At 41.3% G+C, this 24,249-nt stretch overlaps 1 protein-coding gene across 4 annotated transcripts in view; it reads left to right on the top strand.

Annotated features, from left to right (window-relative positions):
- Positions 1 to 20,215, top strand: part of aplp1 (amyloid beta (A4) precursor-like protein 1) — a 146,891-nt gene extending 126,676 nt beyond the window's left edge. For 3 of the 4 annotated variants that reach the window (XM_060897680.1, XM_060897679.1, XM_060897682.1), the window contains exons 9-17: positions 589 to 747; positions 1,855 to 1,983; positions 5,934 to 6,033; positions 6,182 to 6,349; positions 15,323 to 15,346; positions 15,425 to 15,492; positions 15,742 to 15,807; positions 16,523 to 16,666; positions 16,987 to 20,215. In XM_060897680.1, the coding sequence (XP_060753663.1) occupies positions 589 to 747; positions 1,855 to 1,983; positions 5,934 to 6,033; positions 6,182 to 6,349; positions 15,323 to 15,346; positions 15,425 to 15,492; positions 15,742 to 15,807; positions 16,523 to 16,666; positions 16,987 to 17,085 (957 nt within the window). In that variant the 3' untranslated portion in view covers positions 17,086 to 20,215. The remainder of the gene's footprint in view (positions 1 to 588; positions 748 to 1,854; positions 1,984 to 5,933; positions 6,034 to 6,181; positions 6,350 to 15,322; positions 15,347 to 15,424; positions 15,493 to 15,741; positions 15,808 to 16,522; positions 16,667 to 16,986) is intronic. The other variant, XM_060897681.1, reaches the window with a different exon arrangement.
- Positions 20,216 to 24,249: the final 4,034 nt, after the last annotated feature.

Below are 24,249 nucleotides of genomic sequence, written 5' to 3'. Positions count from 1 at the left end.
ACCAGTCAGAGTGCAATTTTCTATAATCACGTGCGTATTTATATTAATTCATTGTAACCTTTCTCCCAAAACTCCCATGATCTCTTGCTCTCTTTCTCTCTGGCCCAGTGGACTAATCAAAAAAAGTCAAAGTCCTTCCCATGCCTTACAGTACCTGGTATTTCCTAAGCAGTCTCCCAAACCAGGCCCAACCTGTATGTGGCGCATCGGGTGGCGCCAATCTCCGTTTCCATAGCCCTCGGCCTCTCGCCTATTACATAGCTAGGGTTACAGTGGGGGGCTAGTCCTCTGGTAACCACGAGAGTTTAACTCCCCATGCACATCTGTATTGCAGCGTGCCTTGCCAGATGGCGGTAGGTACCATTTTTATGATGGTCTTTGGTATGACCCGACCGTGAATAGAACTCACGATCTCCCGATCGAGAGGCGGACACGCTACCACTGGGCCACTAGTCGGTCAGTGGACTAATGGGTAAGGCATTAATCTCCAGAGCTGGGGGTTGTGGGTTCAAGTCCTACCTGGATTGCTTTTCTTAATTTCCTTCAGGATGAATAAAGTGTGTATCTCTCTCTTTTTCTATCTCTCAGCATTTCCAGGCCGTGTTACAGACTCTGGAGGAGCAAGTAGCAGGTGAGAGGCAGAGGCTGGTGGAGACTCATCTTGCACGTGTTGTAGCCACTCTGAATAATAACCGCCGTCTGGCACTGGAGAGCTACCTGAGCGCCGTGCAGAGCGAACCACCGCAGGTAACATCCAGACACACACGACAAATTATACACACACACGTGCACATACGCTGTGCTCTTCAAGCTTTGTTTTAGCATTTTTAAAACCATACATATACAGTGGTGTGCTTAAGTTTTCACCCCCTTGAACTTTTCCAACTTTTGTAGTGTTACAACCTGGATCTGAAATCAATTTAAATGGGATCATGTGTCATAAAGCGACATAAAATATCTCATATTTATCCTACAAGTCCAGACAGGTGGACATATGTCAACAAATTATATTGCGTCATATGGGAACTGGTTGAACCAGGACTTATGTCCAGGTCTCACAACAACACTTGTGCAATTAGAACCTCATTTCATCTCATCTCATTATCTGTAGCCGATTTATCCTGTTCTACAGGGTCGCAGGCAAGCTGGAGCCTATCCCAGCTGACTACGGGCGAAAGGCGGGGTACACCCTGGACAAGTCGCCAGGTCATCACAGGGCTGACACATAGACACAGACAACCATTCACACTCACATTCACACCTACGGTCAATTTAGAGCCACCAGTTAACCTAACCTGCATGTCTTTGGACTGTGGGGGAAACCGGAGCACCCGGAGGAAACCCACGCGGACACGGGGAGAACATGCAAACTCCGCACAGAAAGGCCCTCGTCGGCCACGGGGCTCGAACCCGGACCTTCTTGCTGTGAGGCGACAGCGCTAACCATTACACCACCGTGCCGCCCCACATTTGTAAATAATAGTGAATAATTTTCCAAATTGTATTGTTTTTTTTCCCCCTCCCATTTTAATAATATGAGCTGTTTTGTGTGGATTCGTGACACAAAATCCCAACTGAAGTGGAATTCAGGTTGTAGCATTACAAAATGTGGATGTTAAAGGGGGGTGAATACTTTTGCAAACCACTGTAGACTTGTATAACCAATAGTTTTGGACATCATAACCTTACTAAATCACTTGTGGGTTTTTTTTTTTTTTTAATATATTTTTCTCAAATGTCTTATTCCTATGTATGGTTCTATTGATATCATATTTGTTAACGTGACATGTCTCGTAACCTACGCATACTAATCTCTAACTTTCTCTCACACACACAAACGTGTCCCATACATAGCCAGAGCGAGTGCTGCAGGCTCTGAAGCGTTACTTGGCTGCCGAGCAGAAGGATCGGCGCCACACGCTGCGTCACTACCAGCACATCGAGTCTGTAGACCCACAGAAGGCCGAGCAGATGAAGTTCCAGGTGCTTACTGTTTACCAGTTTACGTCACGCTGTCATCTTTATGTCCAGCAAAAGTCTAGTCCCTTCCGCCCACTTATTAGAACTCTAATAAGTGAGCGATACAATTCAAATCACTTTAGTGCTACAACTATTGAAAAAAAATCAACAAGGTTTTAATTTAGATCTAATAAAAATGTAGAGCTGGGGCATTTTCTGTGTTCTGGTCTTTAACTTATTTTCGCCTTTCTACTGAGAAGTTAAAGACCAGAACACAGAAAATACGGTCCCCACTCCCACAGTTATTTCCGTTTGTTCCTACTTGAAGTGGTTCTTAATGAACTCAGTCCAAATATAAGCAAAGCAATTAACGAACAGAGTATTTGAACACAGGAAGCAGCGTACAGCCGAAGTGAAACACTTGGGTTACTCGACTATGCTCTAACAATCTTTTTGGACTCAGTTAGAACTCATTAAAAATAGTACGACATAATAAAACTAGAAGGGCACTTGGTCGAGTGCATACCTCCGCCAAGCCACATATTGGGATTTGCAACAAAATCTAATCAATTGTTCCTTGGCCCATGGCCCAGCTTTACTCAAAATTTCATCAAAATCTGTTCAATACTTTGTGAGTTACATTGGAAACATACAGACAAACAAACAAAGGGGAAAACATAACCTCCTCCAACAATAACAATTCTCACCAAACATTTCTCGTCTAAGGATTTCGTTCATTTAATGAGCCTTTAATGGAGCTTTACATGATGACTGGGCTACTGTCACAGAATAATCTTGTAGATGAGCTAGATCACATAACATTGCATTAATGACATTTAGCGGACACTCTTGTCCAGAGCAATGTATAACATACCCAGAGCAGCCTGGGGAACAGTTAGGGGTTAGGTGCCTTGCTCAAGGGCACTTCAAGGGAATCAAACCAGCGACCTTTTTGGTCCTCAAGCTCACCATTATGTCCCAAAGCTAACCATTCTCTAACCATTAGGCCATGGCTTCCTGTTGTACCAAAACACTGTTGAATTCATGAAATCTGTTTGGACAGAAGGTTGATGAATTTCCTATAACTGCAGCTCTGACCATAGTGCCAGGCTCATATTAATGCACTCATCCTGATATATGCTCTACATCAGGGCTTTTCAAAGTGTGGGGCGTGCCTCCCCTAGGGGGCGCCAGAGTTCTTCGGGGGGGCGCAACGTGAGGAAAAATAAACCAGAATAAGTTACTATTGCGGACATTTAGCGAACTTCAGCTAGCCTTTGCCAGAGACAAAATGGATCGATTTTTAGTACCTAAAGCTACAGTGAGTGAGGAGACAGAGTCTGGGCCAAGCAAAAAAAGAAGGAAGTATGACCACGCTTATTTAAAGTTTGGATTTTCCTGGACTGGATCTGAAGATGCTCCACTGCCACAGTGTGTTGTCTGCCAAGAGGTGCTAGCTAACGATGCTATGAGATGTTTAAAATGTGTAAAACAAGATGTTTAAAAAAAAAAAAAGCACAGATGTTTAAAATGTGTAAAAAAAAAAAAAAAGAGAGGTTTTAAAAAAGCACAGATGTTCATCTCATCTCATTATCTGTAGCCGCTTTATCCTGTTCTACAGGGTCGCAGGCAAGCTGGAGCCTATCCCAGCTGACTACGGGCGAAAGGCGGGGTACACCCTGGACAAGTCGCCAGGTCATCACAGGGCTGACACATAGACACAGACAACCATTCACACTCACATTCACACCTACGGTCAATTTAGAGTCACCAGTTAACCTAACCTGCATGTCTTTGGACTGTGGGGGAAACCGGAGCACCCGGAGGAAACCCATGCGGACACGGGGAGAACATGCAAACTCCACACAGAAAGGCCCTCGCCGGCCACGGGGCTCGAACCTGGACCTGCTTGCTGTGAGGCGACAGCGCTAACCACTACACCACCGTGCCGCCGCACAGATGTTTAAAATGTGTAAAAAAACATGTTTTCAAAAAGCACAGATGTTTAAAATGTGTAAAAGAAAAAAATAAAAGTGTACAACAACCATTTTTTTAAAAATACGAATGGAACATTAAGTATAGCAACAACAAAAATTGTAGGGGGGGCGCTGTTGTTTATTTGCTCTCTGAGGGGGGGCTGACTCTCCCACACTTTGAAAACCCCTGGGCTACATGATGATGATAAACAGATAAAAACTACAAGGGCAGTCGGTAGAGTGGGGTGTATACCTCCTTCAAACCACATATCAATATCGAAATCAAATCACTTGAACATAGGATGATACTAAAGCTGCACACCAAATTTCATCCAAATTCGTTCACTTTTTGGCCTCATATAGAGGTGCTAGCCACTAGGTCATTGTGCTGCAAGAGTGTAACAATCACACACTGCACATGTGCATACCCGTACATGTATTCCGATTAAAATGGCCGGTGAGTGTATACAATTCGGTTCACCATTCAAAATAAATGGACTAGACTAAAGAAATCGCTTTCAGACATGTTTATGCTTATTACCGAGGGAAAGTGCGTTCCTATTTTAAAATGTACTCCAGGTTGTCCCCCTTTTCTCGCCTTCTTCGGCCAGTGGTCCCATGTGTGGTGTCGATATGACGCACTTCCGAGTTGTTACAGGAAGTTGTCGAAAAGAGTATTGAGACCACTGAGCTCTAGCGCCGGGCCTTTTCCAGGAAATAAGAGTTTGGGTCATGGCGACAGCGTGTGTAAGTCAGCCTCGGTTCAGAGATTTCAGTTTCGAAAACTGTAAGAGGTAAGAGTAGAACAATATAAAGTACAGACACTTGGTATATTTTACTTCTGTGATTTTTAAATTGTTCATTTTTGGATTACGCTTCATTTTTGTGGCTACTGCCTCACATATATGCTATATTTACAGTATGGACATGGGATCAGAAAACTATTTTATTTATAAGCAGTAGCCACATGGACCCATAGGGTACCTATTTTTGAGTTATGTTGGGAACAGACCAAAAAATAAAATAAAATCCCGAATCCTCATACATATCTGGATTCGTATCAAATCAAGCTAATCAATTAATTGTTCCTTGGTCCATGACTCACCTTTCCACCAAATTTTATCAAAATCCATTTGCTACTTTTTGAGTTATGTTGGGAACAGACAAACAAACAAAAGGAGGTGAAAACACAACCTTCTCCAACAAAGTAAACGGAGGTGAAAATAGTATTTAACAAAGAAATACATATAATAATTATGGTGAAGCTTTCTGTAAGGAGATGTTTGTTTAACCTTTATGGAAGGAGTCTCCAGTGTCAGCGCTTTGTGATATTTTATTTATTTATTTATTTATTTATTTTGTGCTTTCTGGTGTTTGGATGACTTGGTGTCTAAGGGGGAGAGAGAGAGAGACGGATACGAGGCTCATGATGGAACAACAGTTTAAGATTTTCTGCTGCAAGATAAATGATAACAGGAAGTAACTTGTTTTGGGAACGTTCCACAACCTTATATGTAATTAGAAATGGATAAAAAGTTTTTTTTTTTAATTAAAACTAAAAATGTTAGTGTTATCAAATTGCTGTGGTGTTTGAGGAATAAAACGTCTCAGGATGCGCTGTTCTGGGAAATTAATCAGCTTTTGTTGTTGCACTAGCACTCCTTGTCATGCCATAACCTGTTAATACTGTGAATGCTTGGAAACTCGGCCATGTGCAGCAACATAGCAGATAAACAATATCAGTAATCCGTATCATTTCTGCTCATGAAGTGCATGAGGGTAAGTCAAAAAGTTCGAAGACAAATTGAAAAAGTCTTTATTTATGAAAATAACAAAGCTATTTCTCTACATATCCTCCATTTAAGTCTAAACACTTCTGCAAAGCGATGTTTCCATCGGAGAATTCCTTCTTTGTCTTCCTTTTTTTTAAATTCTTTTTGAAATTATAACATCTGTCTTAAAACTTTTTGACTTACCCTCGTATTTGTGTGATTTTAGGTATACACTCACCTCCATGTGATCGAGGAGAGGATGAACCAGAGTTTGGCTCTGCTCTATAAGGTTCCCACTCTAGCTGACGAGCTCCACGATGAGATCCGTACGAACTGATCCTCCCTCACTTTAAACTTGACTGACTAATGAAACCTCTTGGAAACTCCTAAGCAAGTCAGATACAGTAATAGTGTCACAGGTATGATTTATAAAATCTGCTTTGTGTCTTTGCACTTCTATCTGTCTCTATACAGAGGAACTGGTGCGGACCGAGAGAGGCGACATCAGCGAGCTCATGACCACATCGTTCTCCGAGACTCGCACCACAGAGGAGCTGCTTCCTGCCGAGAGTGAGGAAGAGAAGGAGGATGAAGAGGAGGAGGGGAGAGCTTTCCAGAACCGTCCATACCCACCTCGCATAGGTACCCTTATCAAAAAGAAGTATACTTCAAGTTCATTTTATTAAGTAAAGTTAAAGTATATTTCCTTAAGTATATTTTTGTGTGGGGCGGCACGGTGGTGTAGTGGTTAGCGCTGTCGCCTCACAGCAAGAAGGTCCGGGTTCGAGCCCCGTGGCCGGCGAGGGCCTTTCTGTGCAGAGTTTGCATGTTCTCCCCGTGTCCGCGTGGGTTTCCTCCGGGTGCTCCGGTTTCCCCCACAGTCCAAAGACATGCAGGTTAGGTTAACTGGTGACTCTAAATTGACCGTAGGTGTGAATGTGAGTGTGAATGGTTGTGTGTCTATGTGTCAGCCCTGTGATGACCTGGCGACTTGTCCAGGGTGTACCCCGCCTTTCGCCCATAGTCAGCTGGGATAGGCTCCAGCTTGCCTGCGACCCTGTAGAACAGGATAAAGCGGCTAGAGATAATGAGATGAGATGATATTTTTGTGTGCCAAATATACTGATATCAATGTACTTACAGTATACTTGTGAGTAAATTAATCTAATAATTCTTGGGACTAAATTGGCCCACTTTTAGTTTATAAAAAGTATACTTTATGTCTAAGAGAAGTAAACAGAGTATACAACTAGTATTTTTTATTTTGTACTGCAAGTAAACCACAAGTAAACTTTTATATACTAATAGTTTACTAGTTCTATACTTGTAGTCCACTCTTTACTTTACAAAAGCATATTTCATAGTATACTGGAAATATACTATTGGTTTACTCATTATACACTTCTAGTCCACTTTTTAGTTTATAAAAGTATACTTTATAGCATATTGGAAATATACTATTAGTTACTGGTTATATACAGTGGCGCTTGAAAGTTTGTGAGCCCTTTAGAATTGTCTATATTTCTGCATAAAATGATCTAAACCAACATCAGATTTTCACACAAGTCCTAAAAGTAGATAAAGAGAACCCAGTTAAACAAATGAGACAAAAATATTATACTTGGTCATTTATTTATTGAGGAAAATGATCCAATATTACATATCTGTGAGTGGCAAAAGTATGTGAACCTCTAGGATTAGCAGTTGATTTGAAGGTGAAATTAGAGTCAGGTGATTTCAATCAATGGGATGACAATCAGGTGTGAGTGGGCACCGTTTTATTTAAAGAACAGGGATCTATCAAAGTCTGATCTTCACAACATGTTTGTGGAAGTGTATCATGGCACGAACAAAGGAGATTTCTGAGGACCTCAGAAAAAGCGTTGTTGATGCTCATCAGGCTGGAAAAGGTTACAAAACCATCTCCAAAGAGTTTGGACTCCACCAATCTACAGTCAGACAGACTGTGTACAAATGGAGGAAATTTAAAACCATTGTTACCCTCCCCAGGAGTGGTCGACCAACAAAGATCACTCCAAGAGCAAGGCATGTAATAGTCGGCAAGGTCACAAAGGACCCCAGGGTAACTTCTAAGCAACTGAAGGCCTCTCTCACATTGGCTAATGTTCATGAGTCCACCATCAGGAGAACACTGAACTTCAATGGTGTACATGGCAGGGTTGCAAGGAGAAAGCCACTGCTCTCCAAAAAGAACATTGCTGCTCGTCTGTAGTTTGCTAAAGGTCATGTGGACAAGCCAGAAGGCTATTGAAAAAATGTTTAGTGGACGGATGAGACCAAAATAGAGCTTTTTGGTTTAAATGAGAAGAGTTATGTTTGGAGAAAGGAAAACACTGCATTCCAGCATAAGAACCTTATCCCATCTGTGAAACATGGTGGTGGTAGTATCATGGCTTGGGCCTGTTTTGCTGCATCTGGGCCAGGACAGCTTGCCATCATTGATGGAACAATAAATCCTGAATTATACCAGTGAATTCTAAAGGAAAATATCAGGACATCTGTCCATGAACTGAATCTCAAGGGAACGTGGGTCATGCAGCAAGACAACGACCCTAAGCACACAAGTCGTTCTACCAAAGAATGGTTAAAGAAGAATAAAGTTAATGTTTTTAAATGGCCAAGTCAAAGTCCTGACCTTAATCCAGTCCAATGTTGTGGAAGGACCTGAAGTGAGCAGTTCATGTGAGGAAACCCACCAACATCCCAGAGTTGAAGCTGTTCTGTACGGAGGAACGGGCTAAAATTCCTCCAAGCCGGTGTGCAGGACTGATCAACAGTTACCGGAAACATTTAGTTGCAGTTATTGCTGCACAAGAGGATCACAGCAGATACTGAAAGCAAAAGTTCACATACTTTTGCCACTCACAGATATGTAATATTGGATCATTTTCCTCAATAAATAAATGACCAAGTATAATATTTTTGTCTCATTTGTTTCACTGGGTTCTCTTTATCTACTTTTAGGACTTGTGTGAAAACCTGATGATGTTTTAGGTCATATTTATGCAGAAATATAGAAAATTTGAAAGGGTGCACAAACTTTGTATCACAAAGAAGCAAATATGTGTGAAAAAGAAGTATTTTATAGGCTACTATCAAAAGGATAAGCACAACTACAGGGCAAGTACACTTAAACATAAGGCACAAATATCTGAATGCTTTATTACACTTTTGTGAAGTATATCTTGATTAAAAGTTTAAGTACAAGCTTAATATACTTAGACTTTTCTATATACTTTTCAGTATAAGCAAAGTATACTTATGTATAACTTTATTAAGTATATCTCTGATAAGTAAATAAAAAGTAAACTGAAAGCATACTTTCTTAGTTTAAAAGAAGTATACTCAGTGTTGTAGTCAAGACCACCTAAACCGAGACCAAGACAAGACCAAGACCACAGTGTATCAAGACAAGACCAAGACTTTGAGGGGTCGAGACCGAGACAAGACCAAGACCACAGTGTATCAAGACCAAGACAAGACCAAGACTTTGAGGGATCGAGACCGAGACAAGACCAAGACCGAGGCAGGGCGAGACCGAGTCAAGACCAAGACCAGACCAGTGTCCCACACTGCATGACACACTTATGATAAAATGTGGAACATGCAAACCATAGGCACCCCTCAAATAGACCTGTAAGTAATCCACATTCCCATAAAACCCCCCACAGAAAACAAATGAAGATTCCTGTTCATTCACCTCTTTTGTTGACCTACATTATATGTCTGTATAATGAAATGTCTTGATAAAATAATCAAAAGGCACTGCAGAGATGAATTTCATGTGTGGGAATTTTCCTTTGTTTTCTATAAGCAAACAAATACAAACACTAAGGAGCTGAAATCAACTTGACCATCTTTATTTAACACTGTACTGAATGATTTACCATCCATCTAATACAGTACAATTTTTTTGTGCAAGCCGTTTCAAAAATGATGACATCATATGCCAAACCAGAACAAACTGCAGTGCTGAAACATTTAAGTCCATGCGCACCACGAATGATAAACACATGACATGAACATTGTGAAAGACCACAAAAACATGGACTTTAAAGTAGAGAAATATCAGAGACTGCAACATTCTGTGACCTAAACATGCACGATGGGGTCTCATTATGATGCCCTCTCTACTAAAAACCCTCTCCACTGGTGCTGAGGAGGCAGGGACTGACAGCAACTTCAGTGCCAACTTGTGGAGTTGTGGGAATCGGTCATGGTTTTTGGCCCAGAAGATGAGTGCAGTGTCAGTCACTGATGGCATCGAAGTATTTGCTTATCTGTGTTATAACACTTGAATCCTGGGCTGAGTTGCGCTTCTTGTGAGCCTTGTAGCGGGACAGAAGGCGTGGGCATTTGACTGGTGATGAATCCACATTCATGGCCCCAGAGTCAGTTGCATCTCCTTCACTGTCGATCATGTTCTCCACCTCTGACAACAAAGTGTCTGAAAAACACAAACAAATACACAATGACAGGATTAAAACCATAATTCAACTTTGACTATGTAAGGACTTTTTTTTTACCATTCCTTTCCCTGGATAATACTAACCTGTCGGTGTCCTCTTCAGCTCATCTCTGATCTTCTTCACTGATGTTGCATTTCCTCCATTTGTGATGTCCAGATCCACCCAGCTTAGGCCAAACTGTGGATCCAGCATGGTAGCCAAGAAGTACACATTGTGGTTAAAAGGTTCATCTGTTCAAATAAGCCTTGGTCACAACCGGCCGTACGTGCTCCTACGGCCGGTCTACGTGCAAAAAACGCAAGAAACGCATGGAGGGCACGCGTGTGACGTGCTGATTTTCGAGCCATAGACTGGCCGCAGAGGTTCTTTGTCATGTCAAACAAACTCTACGGGCGCTTACGTTTTTTTTTCAGGTTGCAAGACAAACTTATGGCCAACGTGTGTCTTTCTCCACGAACAAAAAAAACCGCAGTGATTTGGGAAATGCCGAAAATCGCATGGCCAAAAAATCGTACATCCGGTTGTGACCTAGGCTATAGTTAGCTTTCAACGCTTTCAAATAGTTACACAACGATATGATTGACATGGTACTGTACAATATGGCCAAACCAGTCAATTTTCTTCCCATAACACTGAAATAACAATCACTTTTAATGTGAATAAACCTCCATGGAAAAGGGATAAAAGGGACAGATGTGTATTTTTCTAAACACCCATCTAACACAGTGTGAGAAAATCTGAGTGATTGAGCGAGCCAGACTTACTCACTTACACACACGAGCTCTAGTGTTTGACTCCAAAAAGAAAAAGTCAAAGTCCTTCCCACGCCTTGCAGTACCTGGTATTTCCTAGGCAGTCTCCCACTCAAGTACTAACCAGGCCCAACCTGTATGTGACACATCGGGCGGCGCCGATCTCCGTTTCCATAGCCTTTGGCCTCTCGTCTATTACATAGCTAGGGTTACAGTGGGGGGCTAGTCCTCTGGTAACCACGAGAGTTTAACTCCCCATGCACATCTGTATTGCAGCGTGCCTTGCCAGATGGCAGTAGGTACCATTTTTTATGATGGTCTTTGGTATGACCCGACCATGAATAGAACTCACGATCTCCCGATCGAGAGGCGGACACGCTACCACTAGGCCACTAGTCGGTCTAGTGTTTGACTACATAAAGTTATATATTTGTTTGTGTATTTAACCCCCAAATTAGCACTCTTTAAGTATGTGATTTATGCTTATAGCCAGGCAAAGCATATTTAATGTGCAACTTCATAGAAGTGGAGCATTAAAGATCTGATGACACGAACATGACTCTATGCAATTTCTTAAATAAACTATACAACATGGCAAACATGTTAGATTTCTGTTATAATTACGTGAAAAGAAGCTGTTGTTACGCGAATATCCAACTTTTAATTGCACAGCGCAAGAAAACTGGGTCCGTGGCTCGCGGCCATGCTGTGACGTCAGCGGGAGAACACGCTGCGGTTCACTGGCTGTTCTACTCAATGGAAATGGCGCATGAAAACGCCGGTGAACTCTAGTGCTAGCTCTTCAACAACCAAATACTGGTACTTTTTAAGCAGTGATCATGATGGCATGATTTTATCTGATTTTAAATAAATGAGATTGATAATAATGTGAATGTTCACAACTAGTACATACAAACTCTGCAGCTTCTGATTCAGCAGCTGCGTCATACTCCGCAAAAACATCAGCAAGAACCTACAATATAAATGGAAATGCAATACACTAAGCTCAAATGACTTTTGGAAAGTATAATTTCTAAATTTTTTCTACATATTCTTGAAGTCGGTCATCGGGGTACTTGCTACCGTTCCCTAACAACGCATGGCAAAGGGTAAAGTGTAGTGTTGCTACGAGTGCTTGCTAAAGCCTCCGGTGGAAGATCCTCGATGTGCTGATAAGACATACAGTTCTATATAACACACAAGTGTCACGATAATCACAAACCAGATGCAAATTGTTAAAATACCTAATTTTTAAGCAGTCATGTGTTGATCTCTTCCGAATAGAATCTATGATAGCCTACCCTCTTTACCCTTTGCCTCTCGTTGCTAGGCAGCAGTTACATGAAAGCCGCAAGCTTTCACAAGCAAATACATGACTGATATCACGCCGACTTTATGATTACATTTATGATTATCATGAATGTGTACTCTATGATGTGTACTCTATGAGCGCTCTGGAGCGAGTGACTTCCAAGATGCCCGCGCAGACCGCAGTGTTACTATTTTTAGCATCATGTCGGAGCACTCTATAGCTCCACGTACCTTTATCTTATGTCGTTTCTCAACACATGTTCTGACAGGAGGACTGTCTTTGGAGGAGTCGCCTTGTCCCAGGCGACTGCTGGATCCGGCATAGCTACTAGTAGACCCCCTCCGGAATACTGTAGGCACTGCTGATGGTAGCAGCACACGTTTGTGCTGAACTGAACACCCAAGAGATTCCTTTAAGCTGGGAAGGGTGTCAAAACAATCCAAATCGAAGTGTTCAGAGCACAGGACGGATGTTGGTGAGGGCTCCCACTTGTCACGAGTGCGCCTGACTTGCTTCACCCACTTCGCATGCAGCTTGGGATCTCTGGGAAACTTGAATAAACTTACCCCATCCTTGTGGGTTTTGGAGCAAAAGCCGGCAACACAACGCGAAGGCATAATAACTATATATATATATATATATATAAGTGTATAATACTAATAATGACAAACTGAACACCTGTCGCATCAACAACAAACTGGTAAGTTAGGAGGAAGGTTCTTTCGATGACGTCCTATAGCTCCTCCTCCTCTTTCGTCTTCTGGGTGCTGCAGCCCCGTCAAATTTGCCCAAATAGCCGCGTTTTTTATCATAACTTGTAAAATAGGCGCCTTCTTGAATTAATATATGGATCATCGGGAATTACTTTTTATGTTATAAAACATCTCCAAAGATGTCAAAAATGTGCCATCAGATCTTTAATGTTACTCTGTCTCCACTCTGGAGACTGCTGACTCTAGCTCTCTCACCCAGGAGAGGGAGCGCGGCGTGTATCGTTTACGTCAGAGTTGACATTGATGTAACATAACTACGGTATATACACATTAGCTACATAGCGTTACGTCACCTGTCTCGTCATTTTTTTATCACATGAAAAAACGTAACGTACTGTAGGAATAAGACACATGTCCTGACCCCTCACTCTCACACAAAGTTAACACTACATTAGCTAACTTAATGTTACATCCATTGTAACATTTAGGCCCTGTCCACACGGCAACGGATTCAAGTGAATCCGATAAAAATTTATCGTTTCGGCCTGGCGTCCACACGGCACCGGCGTTTCGGGTGCCCCAAAACGATATTTTTTGAGAACGGTTTCCAGAGTGGAAAAATCTGGCAATGGCGCCGTTGCGAAGTCGTCTGGATGAGTAGAACGGATTTGTTTACGATGACGTCACAACCACATGACTAGAACAAGCAGCACTCACTCATTCATTCACGCCGGGTAGAAGAAGGGGTTTATGCGCATGCGTCTACTTCTTCTATTGTTCTGGTGTCTCCGATGGGACCGTCTTACAGCGCACGTAGAGGCGTGGCATGTGTATTGCATCGTTTTCAGCAAGCGTTGCGTTGCCATATGTACCTGATATTTTACTGAGCCGTTGCCCATGTGGACGCGATATTTTATTTTTTTTACCCGCTAAAAAAAAAAAATCTTGTTGCTGTTGTCGTGTGGATGTAGTCCAAGTTATCTGATGCAGTGAGGTAATGTGCTAATATGCTTGTGCGCCTAGCTAGGGGGTACTGTAAATAACCGGCAAGCCAATGAAACTGGCATCCTGAAACATACTGGATACACATGGTTAGCAAACGTGTTTAGCTAGTATTCATTAAATCTCACTTACACTTATGCTTCATCTCCAAATGCCGGTAAAAGTTGGCCGTGGTCCCAGCCGTGTCTGTTAGCGTTGCTTTACAAAATTTACATGTTGCGCTGTGTTTTCTTTTGGTTGTAGTTGTGCACAAAAACTCTTTGTGGTTCAGGTAACCAAATTTTATTACAGACGAGTTGGCTGACATCTTCACACGGCCTCTTCTCCTGTCACTCACATGCACGTTTGTGGGGGGGGCGTGTGAAAGGGGGCGGGAGGGGTGACAGCCGTTAACGGTGACAACAATTTCAAATGATAAATGAGTGAAGTTATTGGTTGTACTCGAAGCAATACGATGTACGCAAAATCACAGTAATGATATTAACAAGTAAATCCAAAAATGCACAGGCAATTTATTGATATCCCCACAGTTGTGGTCTTGACCGGTCTTGAAATGAAATCCCGAGTCCGCTTTGTCCGAGACCGAGACAAGACCGAGTAAAAATGCAGTCGAGACCGAGACCTTCAAAAAGTGGTCTCGAGACCGATCTCGAGTACTACAACACTGAGTATACTAGAAGCACACTTGAATAAACTTTTTTTTTTTTGTAAGGGTACTCATGACTCGTGCTTTAGAATCTAATGCATGAAGAAAGAAATCGCGTCCTATCGTCGATTATGGCATTTTTACTTTACAAAATGTATGTTTTTGTAGGTTAAAGCAGCATTATTTATCGCATTAATTATCATTTATAAATTACCAATGTGATTTATGCTCAATTTATTCTTTCTTTTCCCCCATAACTTAAATAAGAAACCAAATAGGCAACCCCCCCCAAAAAAATAAAAACCATTATCTAATGTTTATTTCATCCATTAGCAAAAAAAAAAAGTCTGGAAAAATACAAACTGATATTAAAATGATTAACCTTAATGCATGTGTTAACTTACTTTGTTACGATTATGGATAATATATTAATGTTAAGGTTGATCGTGTGTTAATGTTTATTACAGCAGTAAATGTTACTGGTGAAGTTTAATGTATAGACCGACTAGTTTTTAAATGATTGCAAACCTCGTACCCTGGAAACACCATATGGGGAAAAATATTAAACTTGCAAATTTTAATTCTGTGGAAATGTTAAATCATGAATTTCCCCCAATTCATTGTTTAGCCTGTAGATAAACAGTCATTCGTGTCTCAAAGTTTATTGCTTATTGCTTTCTCTCGTCCTCATACCATCAAGATCCTCAGCCAAGCAGCAAGAAAGGTAAGATCTCCGTCTGTGTGCTCTGCCTCCATATTTAGTCTGCCTTCTTCTGCAGCTAATTGAATTCTCTCCCCACAGTGTCTGCTGTAGACGAGTACGATTACAGCACGTCTGAGAGAGCTCCCACCTATGAATATGAGGAGAAGGTGACACACATAAAAGTAATATAACACCTCTGGAAAAGCCTTAGTGGGCAGTTTAGTCTAGCAGTGTATTTATGGCATGTGGTGGTGTTTTTACTGCTGGGTGAAAGTCAGCTAGAAGTGAGCAGGCATGGTTCATTTAGATACATAATTCTAATGAGTAAAATAGGATTAGGAAATGAGTATGACATTAGAATGATGGGTTTTGAGTACTGAGGGTTTTTTTTTCTTCCTTTTCTCCCTGGTCTTTAGTTTAACGCCTCGGTGGAGCTGAAGCAGGTGGTCTACAAGTCTCCAGGAATCCAGCGTGATGAGCTGGTTAGTGTTTTAAAAGTATTATGCGATTATAATTTATATTATATAAATATCACAACCACAATGATTCAAACAAGAAGTTCAACACTCAAATAGTTAAATATGGGGAGCTACATGAAGCTAACATAATCAACCATCCATCCATTCTTCTTTCCATCCATTCTTTCATCCATCTGTCCATTTATACATGCATACACCTGTATATCAATCCATCTGTCCATACATGCATGTCTGTATATTCATTCATCAATTCATCCAACCATTCACCCATCTATCCATCCATCCATTTGTCTGTCCATCCATCAATCTGTTTATCCACAATTACATCCATTCGTCCATCCCTCCTTTCATTCCTCCATCCATCAATCCATTTATCCACAACTACATCCACAATTACATACATCCATCTTTCCTTCTGTACATCCATCCATCCATCCATCCATCCGTTTATCCATCATCTACAATTGTATCCATCCATTCATTTATCCATCCATCCATTTATCAATTCCATCCATCCATCCATCCATCCATCCATCAATGTTTTATCCACAATTACATCCACAATTGCATCCATTCGTCCATCCATTTATCCACAATTACATCCATCTGTCCATCCGTCCTTTCATTTATCCATCCATCCACATTTCCATCCATCCATCCATCCATCCATCCATCCATCCATCCACTCCCTTCCTTATTTTTCTCTTTCATTCCTCAGCAGCCAGATGTTCTTGAGACATTTAACCGTGGTGCCATGGTGGGGCTTCTGGTGGTTGCCGTGGCAATTGCCATGGTAATGGTGATCAGTTTGCTCCTGGTGCGTCGTAAGCCATATGGCACCATCAGCCACGGCATTGTGGAAGTAAGTGTCGCTCTATGGGTATCCGATTTAAGATTAAAATTGAAGTAAAACTTCTGGGGATTGAGGAATTCTGAGAGCGTTGATTCATCTTCTGTAATGGTAGCTCAGCCAGTCATTCTGACTGCAAGGCAAATCACAGCTTTATATTAATGTGTTCATTCTAATAGCTTATTAGTTTTGTAGTAACAGCTTACGTAAGGATCGGTGTAATTGCTGAGATAAAGTTGTTCCGAATCTCTAGAGACTTGTGCTTTCTACCACTGTATGATGCACTGTTATCTATAAAAATGCACACTGCCCTTGTATTACCCTCTCTGCAGGTGGACCCCATGCTGAGTCCAGAGGAAAGGCAGCTCAGTAAGATGCAGAACCACGGCTATGAAAACCCCACCTACAAATTCTTTGAGCAAATGAACTAAAGTTAAAATCACACCCCTTTTTCACTCACTTCCTGTTTACCGACAGGGGTTTCCATAGCAACCCCCGTCCCCCTCCCCAACACTGTATGTACGTTTCCATGACCAAACTCAAACATGGCAGGCAAATGCAGAGTTTCCACTCAAATGTTATTCAACTGCTCTCAGAAATAAATAAAAGAGAGACAAGGAGGAGATTTATACATTCGGTCTCTATAAAAATCATTCCTTTGTGTTTAGGAAGATGCTGAAATCATAGCATGTCATGCAATCATATATAAAGCAGAGCTCCAATAGTATCTGTTACTGCTCTGGTTTCAGCATTGAGCTTTTTTATTTTATTTTTTTTAAGTGGAATATGTGGAAAAAAAGAAAGGAAAAAAACTATTTTTTATTGATTTCCATTCCAAGCGCTTTTTTTTTAATTTTATTTTTTTTGTGTGAAACTGTGATGTGGATGAAGTCATAATTTATATTTCAGCATGTAAATATATGAGGGGAAAATCACTGTAGCTCTTCTAACATGCTGAAGCGTAGAAATAATAACACTTATTGCATTTCTGAGATCTATTGGTTTATTCACGAGGAGAAAAGAGGCTAGTGATCCCTCTCAGACATCTCTCACTTCACCACATCACGAATACCGTTTCATTCATGTGAAAAGGAATCAAATCACAGAATCGAATCATTGCTCCAAATATAACACCAACTTAATCAATTAGTGCTTATTTTTAATGACTATTATTCATTGTACTGCTTCTTAGGGACAAAAAAAAGAAAAAGAAAAAAGTGATCTGCAGTCCACTAACGTAAAGAAGAGCATGCTGAATTTGGTGTATTATGCTATAAACGTACTTGTGTTGTTCCTGTTTTTATGCTTTTTGAAACTAAAATGTCACACTTAGACAAAAAAATGTGTGTATAACTGAAAAGGTATCTACAATAGACGTTTCTGTTGTTAATTTGTATCGACGCGCTACGTGGAATGTCGAACTTTAAAAAGATGACTTTGTGCTGCTCACACAGAGAGAGTTTAAAAAAAAAAAAAATCCTAACATGGCTGAATGAAAACGGACTGTTGTATAAACCAGCACAAGACAACGACACCGTAACTTGACTGAATGTATATTTAGGTAGACATCGACTTCTTCATTGGCTTTTGATTTCTTTTCTCCCCGACACTCATGCTACGTGGTCTGCTATCGCTCGTCGTAAGTAGTTAAGTTGGACTTTAAAGGTTCTCGGTTTTCATACAGTAGCTAAACACCGCTGTTAACAAATTGGTTTGGTTTGAAAAGTAAGATTTAACGCTGGAGAAGAGATAGATGTTACAGTCGAGACTCGCTATTGGAGAGATCAGGGTTGTGTCGTATCGATCATCTGATGTGATTTGGTTGATAGCTGAGGTTTAAATTGCTGTTCGTCGGTCACATTTCAATTCCAGCGTCATAGCTACAGTAGAAACGGCGTCGACGCAAACGACCTCCGAATTGCTTATGGAAAGTGAAAAATCAGTGGTAGTTTTTCATCGCTGTAAGCTTTCGCCGAACTTCCCTTAAAATGCGAACCACAAAACGTACATCTTCTACGATATAACGTTTCTTGATTAGCACTTCAATCAATGGATTAAACAGCTCCACTATAAGAAATCACTCAATAAATAAGTCCCATGTTTCCTTTTCTCAGATTTTGTTCACACTTTTGACACTAGTACAGCAAGTTCATGGTTTCTCTAAGGATTAATTGACAGGTCGGGTTTTGAATATTTGGATATCAGGTGTTTTACATATAGAGAGCATCGCTGTGTCTATGCTGTGGCTGCATTATGATATGATATGATATGATATGTAGATAGTAGCCTGAGTTTCCTGTATAGACTGTACAGTCCATTTAGAAGATGGGAATAGTACGCCACTCTTATCTATTAAATGCAGTGAAATATACGTCATGGACAAGAATCCACCTGCTTGTTTAGCCCCAAAGAGTTCACGTGTCAGTAACACTGCATTCAAAGGATGCAACTCAAGGCATAATGCACATTTATAAGGCAAACATAAACACATCTTCATAATAAATCTCATTCACAGGTTTGATCATGTCAAGTCACCATGTGACGTCCATGTATGTTACGTGAATCTCATAGTGGAAATTTGGTCAAATCTGCCCACTTTGAATCGTCTCCATAAAGATTTCTGAATGTTCAAACATCACTTGAGTAGAACTGTCTTATGAATGTGTTTCGATGTCCTGGTTTAGGATCCTTTAGCTAAAGCGTCCATTTTTTACCAGCATTTAGCAGAGTTAGAACAGTGTATTCTGTAGTGATTCAACTGAAATTTGTATAGTTCTCCTCATGACTATTCCTGCTTCTCCCCAACCCGATGGAAATGTAAACATTGTAACGGAGATTTTAATTGCTGCATTATTGCCTTTTTCAATGCTGTGTTTTCTGGATGTAATTATGTATTTTTATTTATAAGTCATTCTCAGTTGGAGTCCGGGTCATCCTTCTTCGCTCACAAAACAAAGGAATAATTTAATTAATTCAATAAAATACAAATCAGTGCTTTTTGCCCTGGATTTCATATGTATCATCACAAGGATGTGGTTGCTGTAAATTTAAATTAACGTTAACTGGGCTATAAAACTAAGCACAAGTGCATTCAAATTGTTTCATTCTCATGTACTCATAATTACGGTTCACCGATTCCTCAAGCTATTAAAAATTTGTTGCCATTTTTTTTTTCTAAAAATGTGTTGAATGTCTAATTGGCCTCCATTTTAGTAATTTGACTGATATATGATTAAAACATTACGGAAAACGTTATATATAGGAATGTGTTGGTAATATGTTGATTTTAAACAGTTGGTGAACCAGTGCTTTGAAGGTGAATTTTAAAGACTTTTCAAGTGCTTCAGTTGTGAGTCAATCCTGAAAAATAAGCTGTTTTCAAATATTTTTCGAATTTTCGCCAAAGACGTGTTCCTGGATGTGATTTGAAAGGTTCACTGATTTGCTGTATTTCTAAATGGAACTAATTGGGTTATATTGTACAAGCAATCTATCTGAGAACTGGTTTGGCTGATTGTACTTACATTAAAATGTTAATAAAATTAAAAATGACCCACAAAATCTACTGGGAGATTGATGTCACTTTGTTGGACACTGACTATGATTGATTGATTTGATTGATTTATATAACACCATTGATGCTAACAGTTGGACACAGGGAAAATGGAGGTCATAATAGTTGAGGAATGTCCGATCACATTCAGACACGGTCTGAGTTAATGCATCAACATGCAAAAAAGGGATGAATAATATTAACACTAGAATAGAATCATTATTATTCTATCCACATTCACTGGATATGAGCAATCACGCACTCTGATTGGCTACTCTACTACTAGGATATCAGCTCATATACCATGAGTAGAGAAAAACAAAATGGTAGTGTGTTGCTGAACCAATAGAGGACGAAATAAAAACTCTACTCAAAAACAAACCCCCAAAATTATCAAGGATTTAAAAGAAACAGAAATAGATAAAAGAATATTATCCCCCCCCCCCCCCCCACCAAATATCTCCTGTTCCACCACACTCCAGCCCAGTCAGTGGTGGCAGTGAACCTTAATAACCGCCAGAAAAAAAAAAAAAAAGCAAAATATAGAATAAAAGTATTTGATTGTAAGAACGTACCTCCCCCCCCCAAGAATTATTATAGCATTTTTCACACATTGCTCCTGTCATTTCGCCGGTTTGTTTACATTCTAAGCGGAAATTATTTTGTTGGACGTTTTGTATAAAGTTTTTATTATTGAATTTGCAAAAAATAAAAATGCTCTGTTTCTCAAAATCCAGTGAATGTGGATAGAATAAAACAGCTATTCCTTTCAATCTCGTCGTACATGACTTATAGCCAACTCGGTGCTACGTGCCTCATCAGCTATTAGCTCATGTACGACTCCATTTCATGGAATAACTGTTCAGTATACTCATGCAGTGTCACACTGGCAAGACACGCTGCAATACAGATGCGAGTGGGGAGTCAAACTTTTGCGGTTACCAGAGGACTAGCCCCCCCGTAACCCTAGCTGTGTAATAGGTGAGAGGCCGAGGGCTACGGAAACGGAGATCGGTGCCGCCCTATGCATCCCATGGCATGGGAAGGACTTTGATTTGATACTCATGCAGTAATGAGAATAAGGACAGAAAGAAATCAAGAAAACATCAGAAACCTATGCTACTAACACATTTAGTCACTCGAGGACTACTGTGAGGTCATAAAGATAAAGGCAAACCGTATTTCTCTTTATACTGCAGTGCTGTTGAACTCTTGATTCTGATTGGTCAGATGACCATGGTGATTCATTTTTATTTTATTATTATTTTTTAATAACAGCAGCTCAGCCTCCTAGCATGATGCTGCCACCACCATGTTTCACCCTGGGTATGGTGTTCTTTAGGTGACATACTATCTTGTTTTGCTTTCATGCCAAATGTATCTTTTAGAATTATGCCCAAAAGGTTCTACCTTGGTCTCATCAGACTATAACACATTTTGCCATATGGTTTTGGTGTCAGGGTGCAGGCACTTGCAGAGGTATGTGCAGGGGAAAGCAAACTGGAAACAAAGCCAAAACGTGAGACTAGAATCAAGGTCGTGGGACAGACGAGGGTCGATCGATCAGTACACGGGCTGGGACAGGGCTAGAGAATAACTAGAAAGATACAAGAGCAAGGGTCGAGAACACAATAAAGCAGGCAGTAGAATAAAGGCTCGGTATGTATGACAGGAATGAACACTGAGCGATACTTCACATCGAATGAGAGTGGGGGAGGTGTTTATTATAGCAGGGGCTGATGAACCAGGAAACAAGTGATAATAAACAGGTGATAGAGGGCGCTGTGGTTCGTGGGTGGTGGTGTTCTGAGCGTCCATGTTTGTAGTTGGGTTCGGACTGGCGCTCTTGATTGATTGATTTTTATTTAGTAAATTCAATGTAAATGCATACAATTTGTAAATACATTAAAAATACATGGATGGCACAAGAAAGTGAAAACACTTAGTTCCATTGTGGTCCATAAAATCAAATGACAAAATGAAGGGAAATATAGAATGTAAAATTCATCATCATTATCTCTAGCCGCTTTATCCTTCTACAGGGTCGCAGGCAAGCTGGAGCCTATCCCAGCTGACTACGGGTGAAAGGCGGGGTACACCCTGGACAAGTCGCCAGGTCATCACAGGGCTGACACATAGACACAGACAACCATTCACACTCTCATTCACACCTACGGTCAATTTAGAGTCACCAGTTAACCTAACCTGCATGTCTTTGGACTGTGGGGGAAACCGGAGCACCCGGAGGAAACCCACGCGGACACGGGGAGAACATGCAAACTCCACACAGAAAGGCCCTCGCCGGCCACGGGGCTCGAACCCGGACCTTCTTGCTGTGAGGCGACAGCGCTAACCACTACACCACTGTGCCGCCGAATGTAAAATTAATATAAAGAAAAATACGGTATATATATGCTGATAAACAACATTAGTATAAATAAATATGATAATATAAGTATAAAAAGATACTGTACAAAGTACTTGGTGCAAAATATGAGTAAACAAATAAAATTATAAAAAATTAGCAGGAAAAAGACAATATAATAACAGAGGACTAGTTAGATTGACATAATGCTCTTGACAGAATTACTGACATTTGGGTGATTTTTATATTGGCTTGGATTTTTTTTCCCCCATGAGAAAGAGATTCCACCAATCCACCCTACCTCATATCCCAGATGTGAAAATATGACAGATTGTTGTCACATGCAAGGAGTGATCAGTCCTTGCTAGAACGTACAACTTTGGAACAAGCTTTAGCCCTGTAAATGTTATATCCTGGTTTGGTGCAGAACTTTAGGCCCCGGTCACACCGCCCGAACTTTGCTGGAGCGTTCCTGGAGCGGTGAAAAAAATTAATCACCGCTCGTAACCGTTCACCACCGTTTAACAAAAGTTGGCCCCCGTTAAAGCAACGCCGTATACGCTCGGCCACCGCTGATGTTTCTCGAGGGGCCCTCCTACCGCTCCGAAAGTTTTGAGCTGCACAAAATATTGCGAGCGGTGAGGAGGGGGCAATTTTCTGCCCTGGCAAAGTTCACCCCCGCTCCACCAACGCCCAGTCAAAGTTTGGCACCGCTAGACGCAAGTTCGTGGACGCTTGGGTCCGCTAGGCCAACGCAGAAATCTTGAACGCTGGACCACCGCTGCTTCGCCAGCGTTGCCCGGGCGGCGATTAAACGTTGCACAAACTTCGGTGGAGCGGTTGTAAGCGTTTTACGAGTGGACACGGGGTTGCTGGAACGGTGTCGGGCGTTGAAGCAGCTATCCATGGCGGCGATGAACTTTGGTTTGGTGTTGGTATAGAGGTGTCGGAGCGGGACCAGAATTTGGCTATAAATACGGGCAGGGGCGCAGATGCGTTTTTTGAACTGGGGGGGGACAAAAAACTGGGGGGGACAAAGCTGCCAGCAAACCAACCCCAACCCCGATATGCCTGTTAAGCTTGTTGTGGGTTACCATAGCAACCAAGCTCGAGCTCGCAACCTGTGCAGTCTGCGCAGCTCAACCAACCGAATATCAGTCTTTGTTTTGTTTTATGTGAGTTGTTGCAACTATGTATGTACTGCTGTGCACCTCAATAAACCGAATGGTAATTAGTCTTTTGATTTTTCCGTGAGGTTTGCCTTATGCAAAGAAAGACAGCATAGACGTTTTTTCCTCCCTATAAGTGGGGGGGACCGAATGAGGTGAATTTAAATCTGGGTGGGACGAATCCCCCCCGTCCCCCCCTCTATCTGCGCCCATGAATACGGGGAGAAATGGACCAGGAGCTCATTTGGAATCGAGCTGCCGTTGAGTTCAGACCTCATCTGTATCAAATTTGCTCAAAGTTACAGTAAAACTGTATCACCATGGATGCTGAGAGACTTGCTATGATCGGTGCTAAACCAACTTTATACCACCGCCGAGCCAAAGCCCGCATGCGCAGAACGCCGCTATACCAACACTCGCTACCGCTCGCTACCGCTAAACCAACGCTAAAGCAACGCCGGCTTCAGCGGTGCACCGCTAAGCCAACGCCCGTGTTTTCGATTTTTTT

The sequence above is a fragment of the Neoarius graeffei genome, chromosome 17 (assembly GCF_027579695.1).
Source record: "Neoarius graeffei isolate fNeoGra1 chromosome 17, fNeoGra1.pri, whole genome shotgun sequence".
NCBI lineage: Eukaryota > Metazoa > Chordata > Actinopteri > Siluriformes > Ariidae > Neoarius > Neoarius graeffei.
The sequence above is the reverse complement of the archived record's forward strand: the minus strand, read 5'-3'. Positions and strand labels throughout refer to the sequence as shown.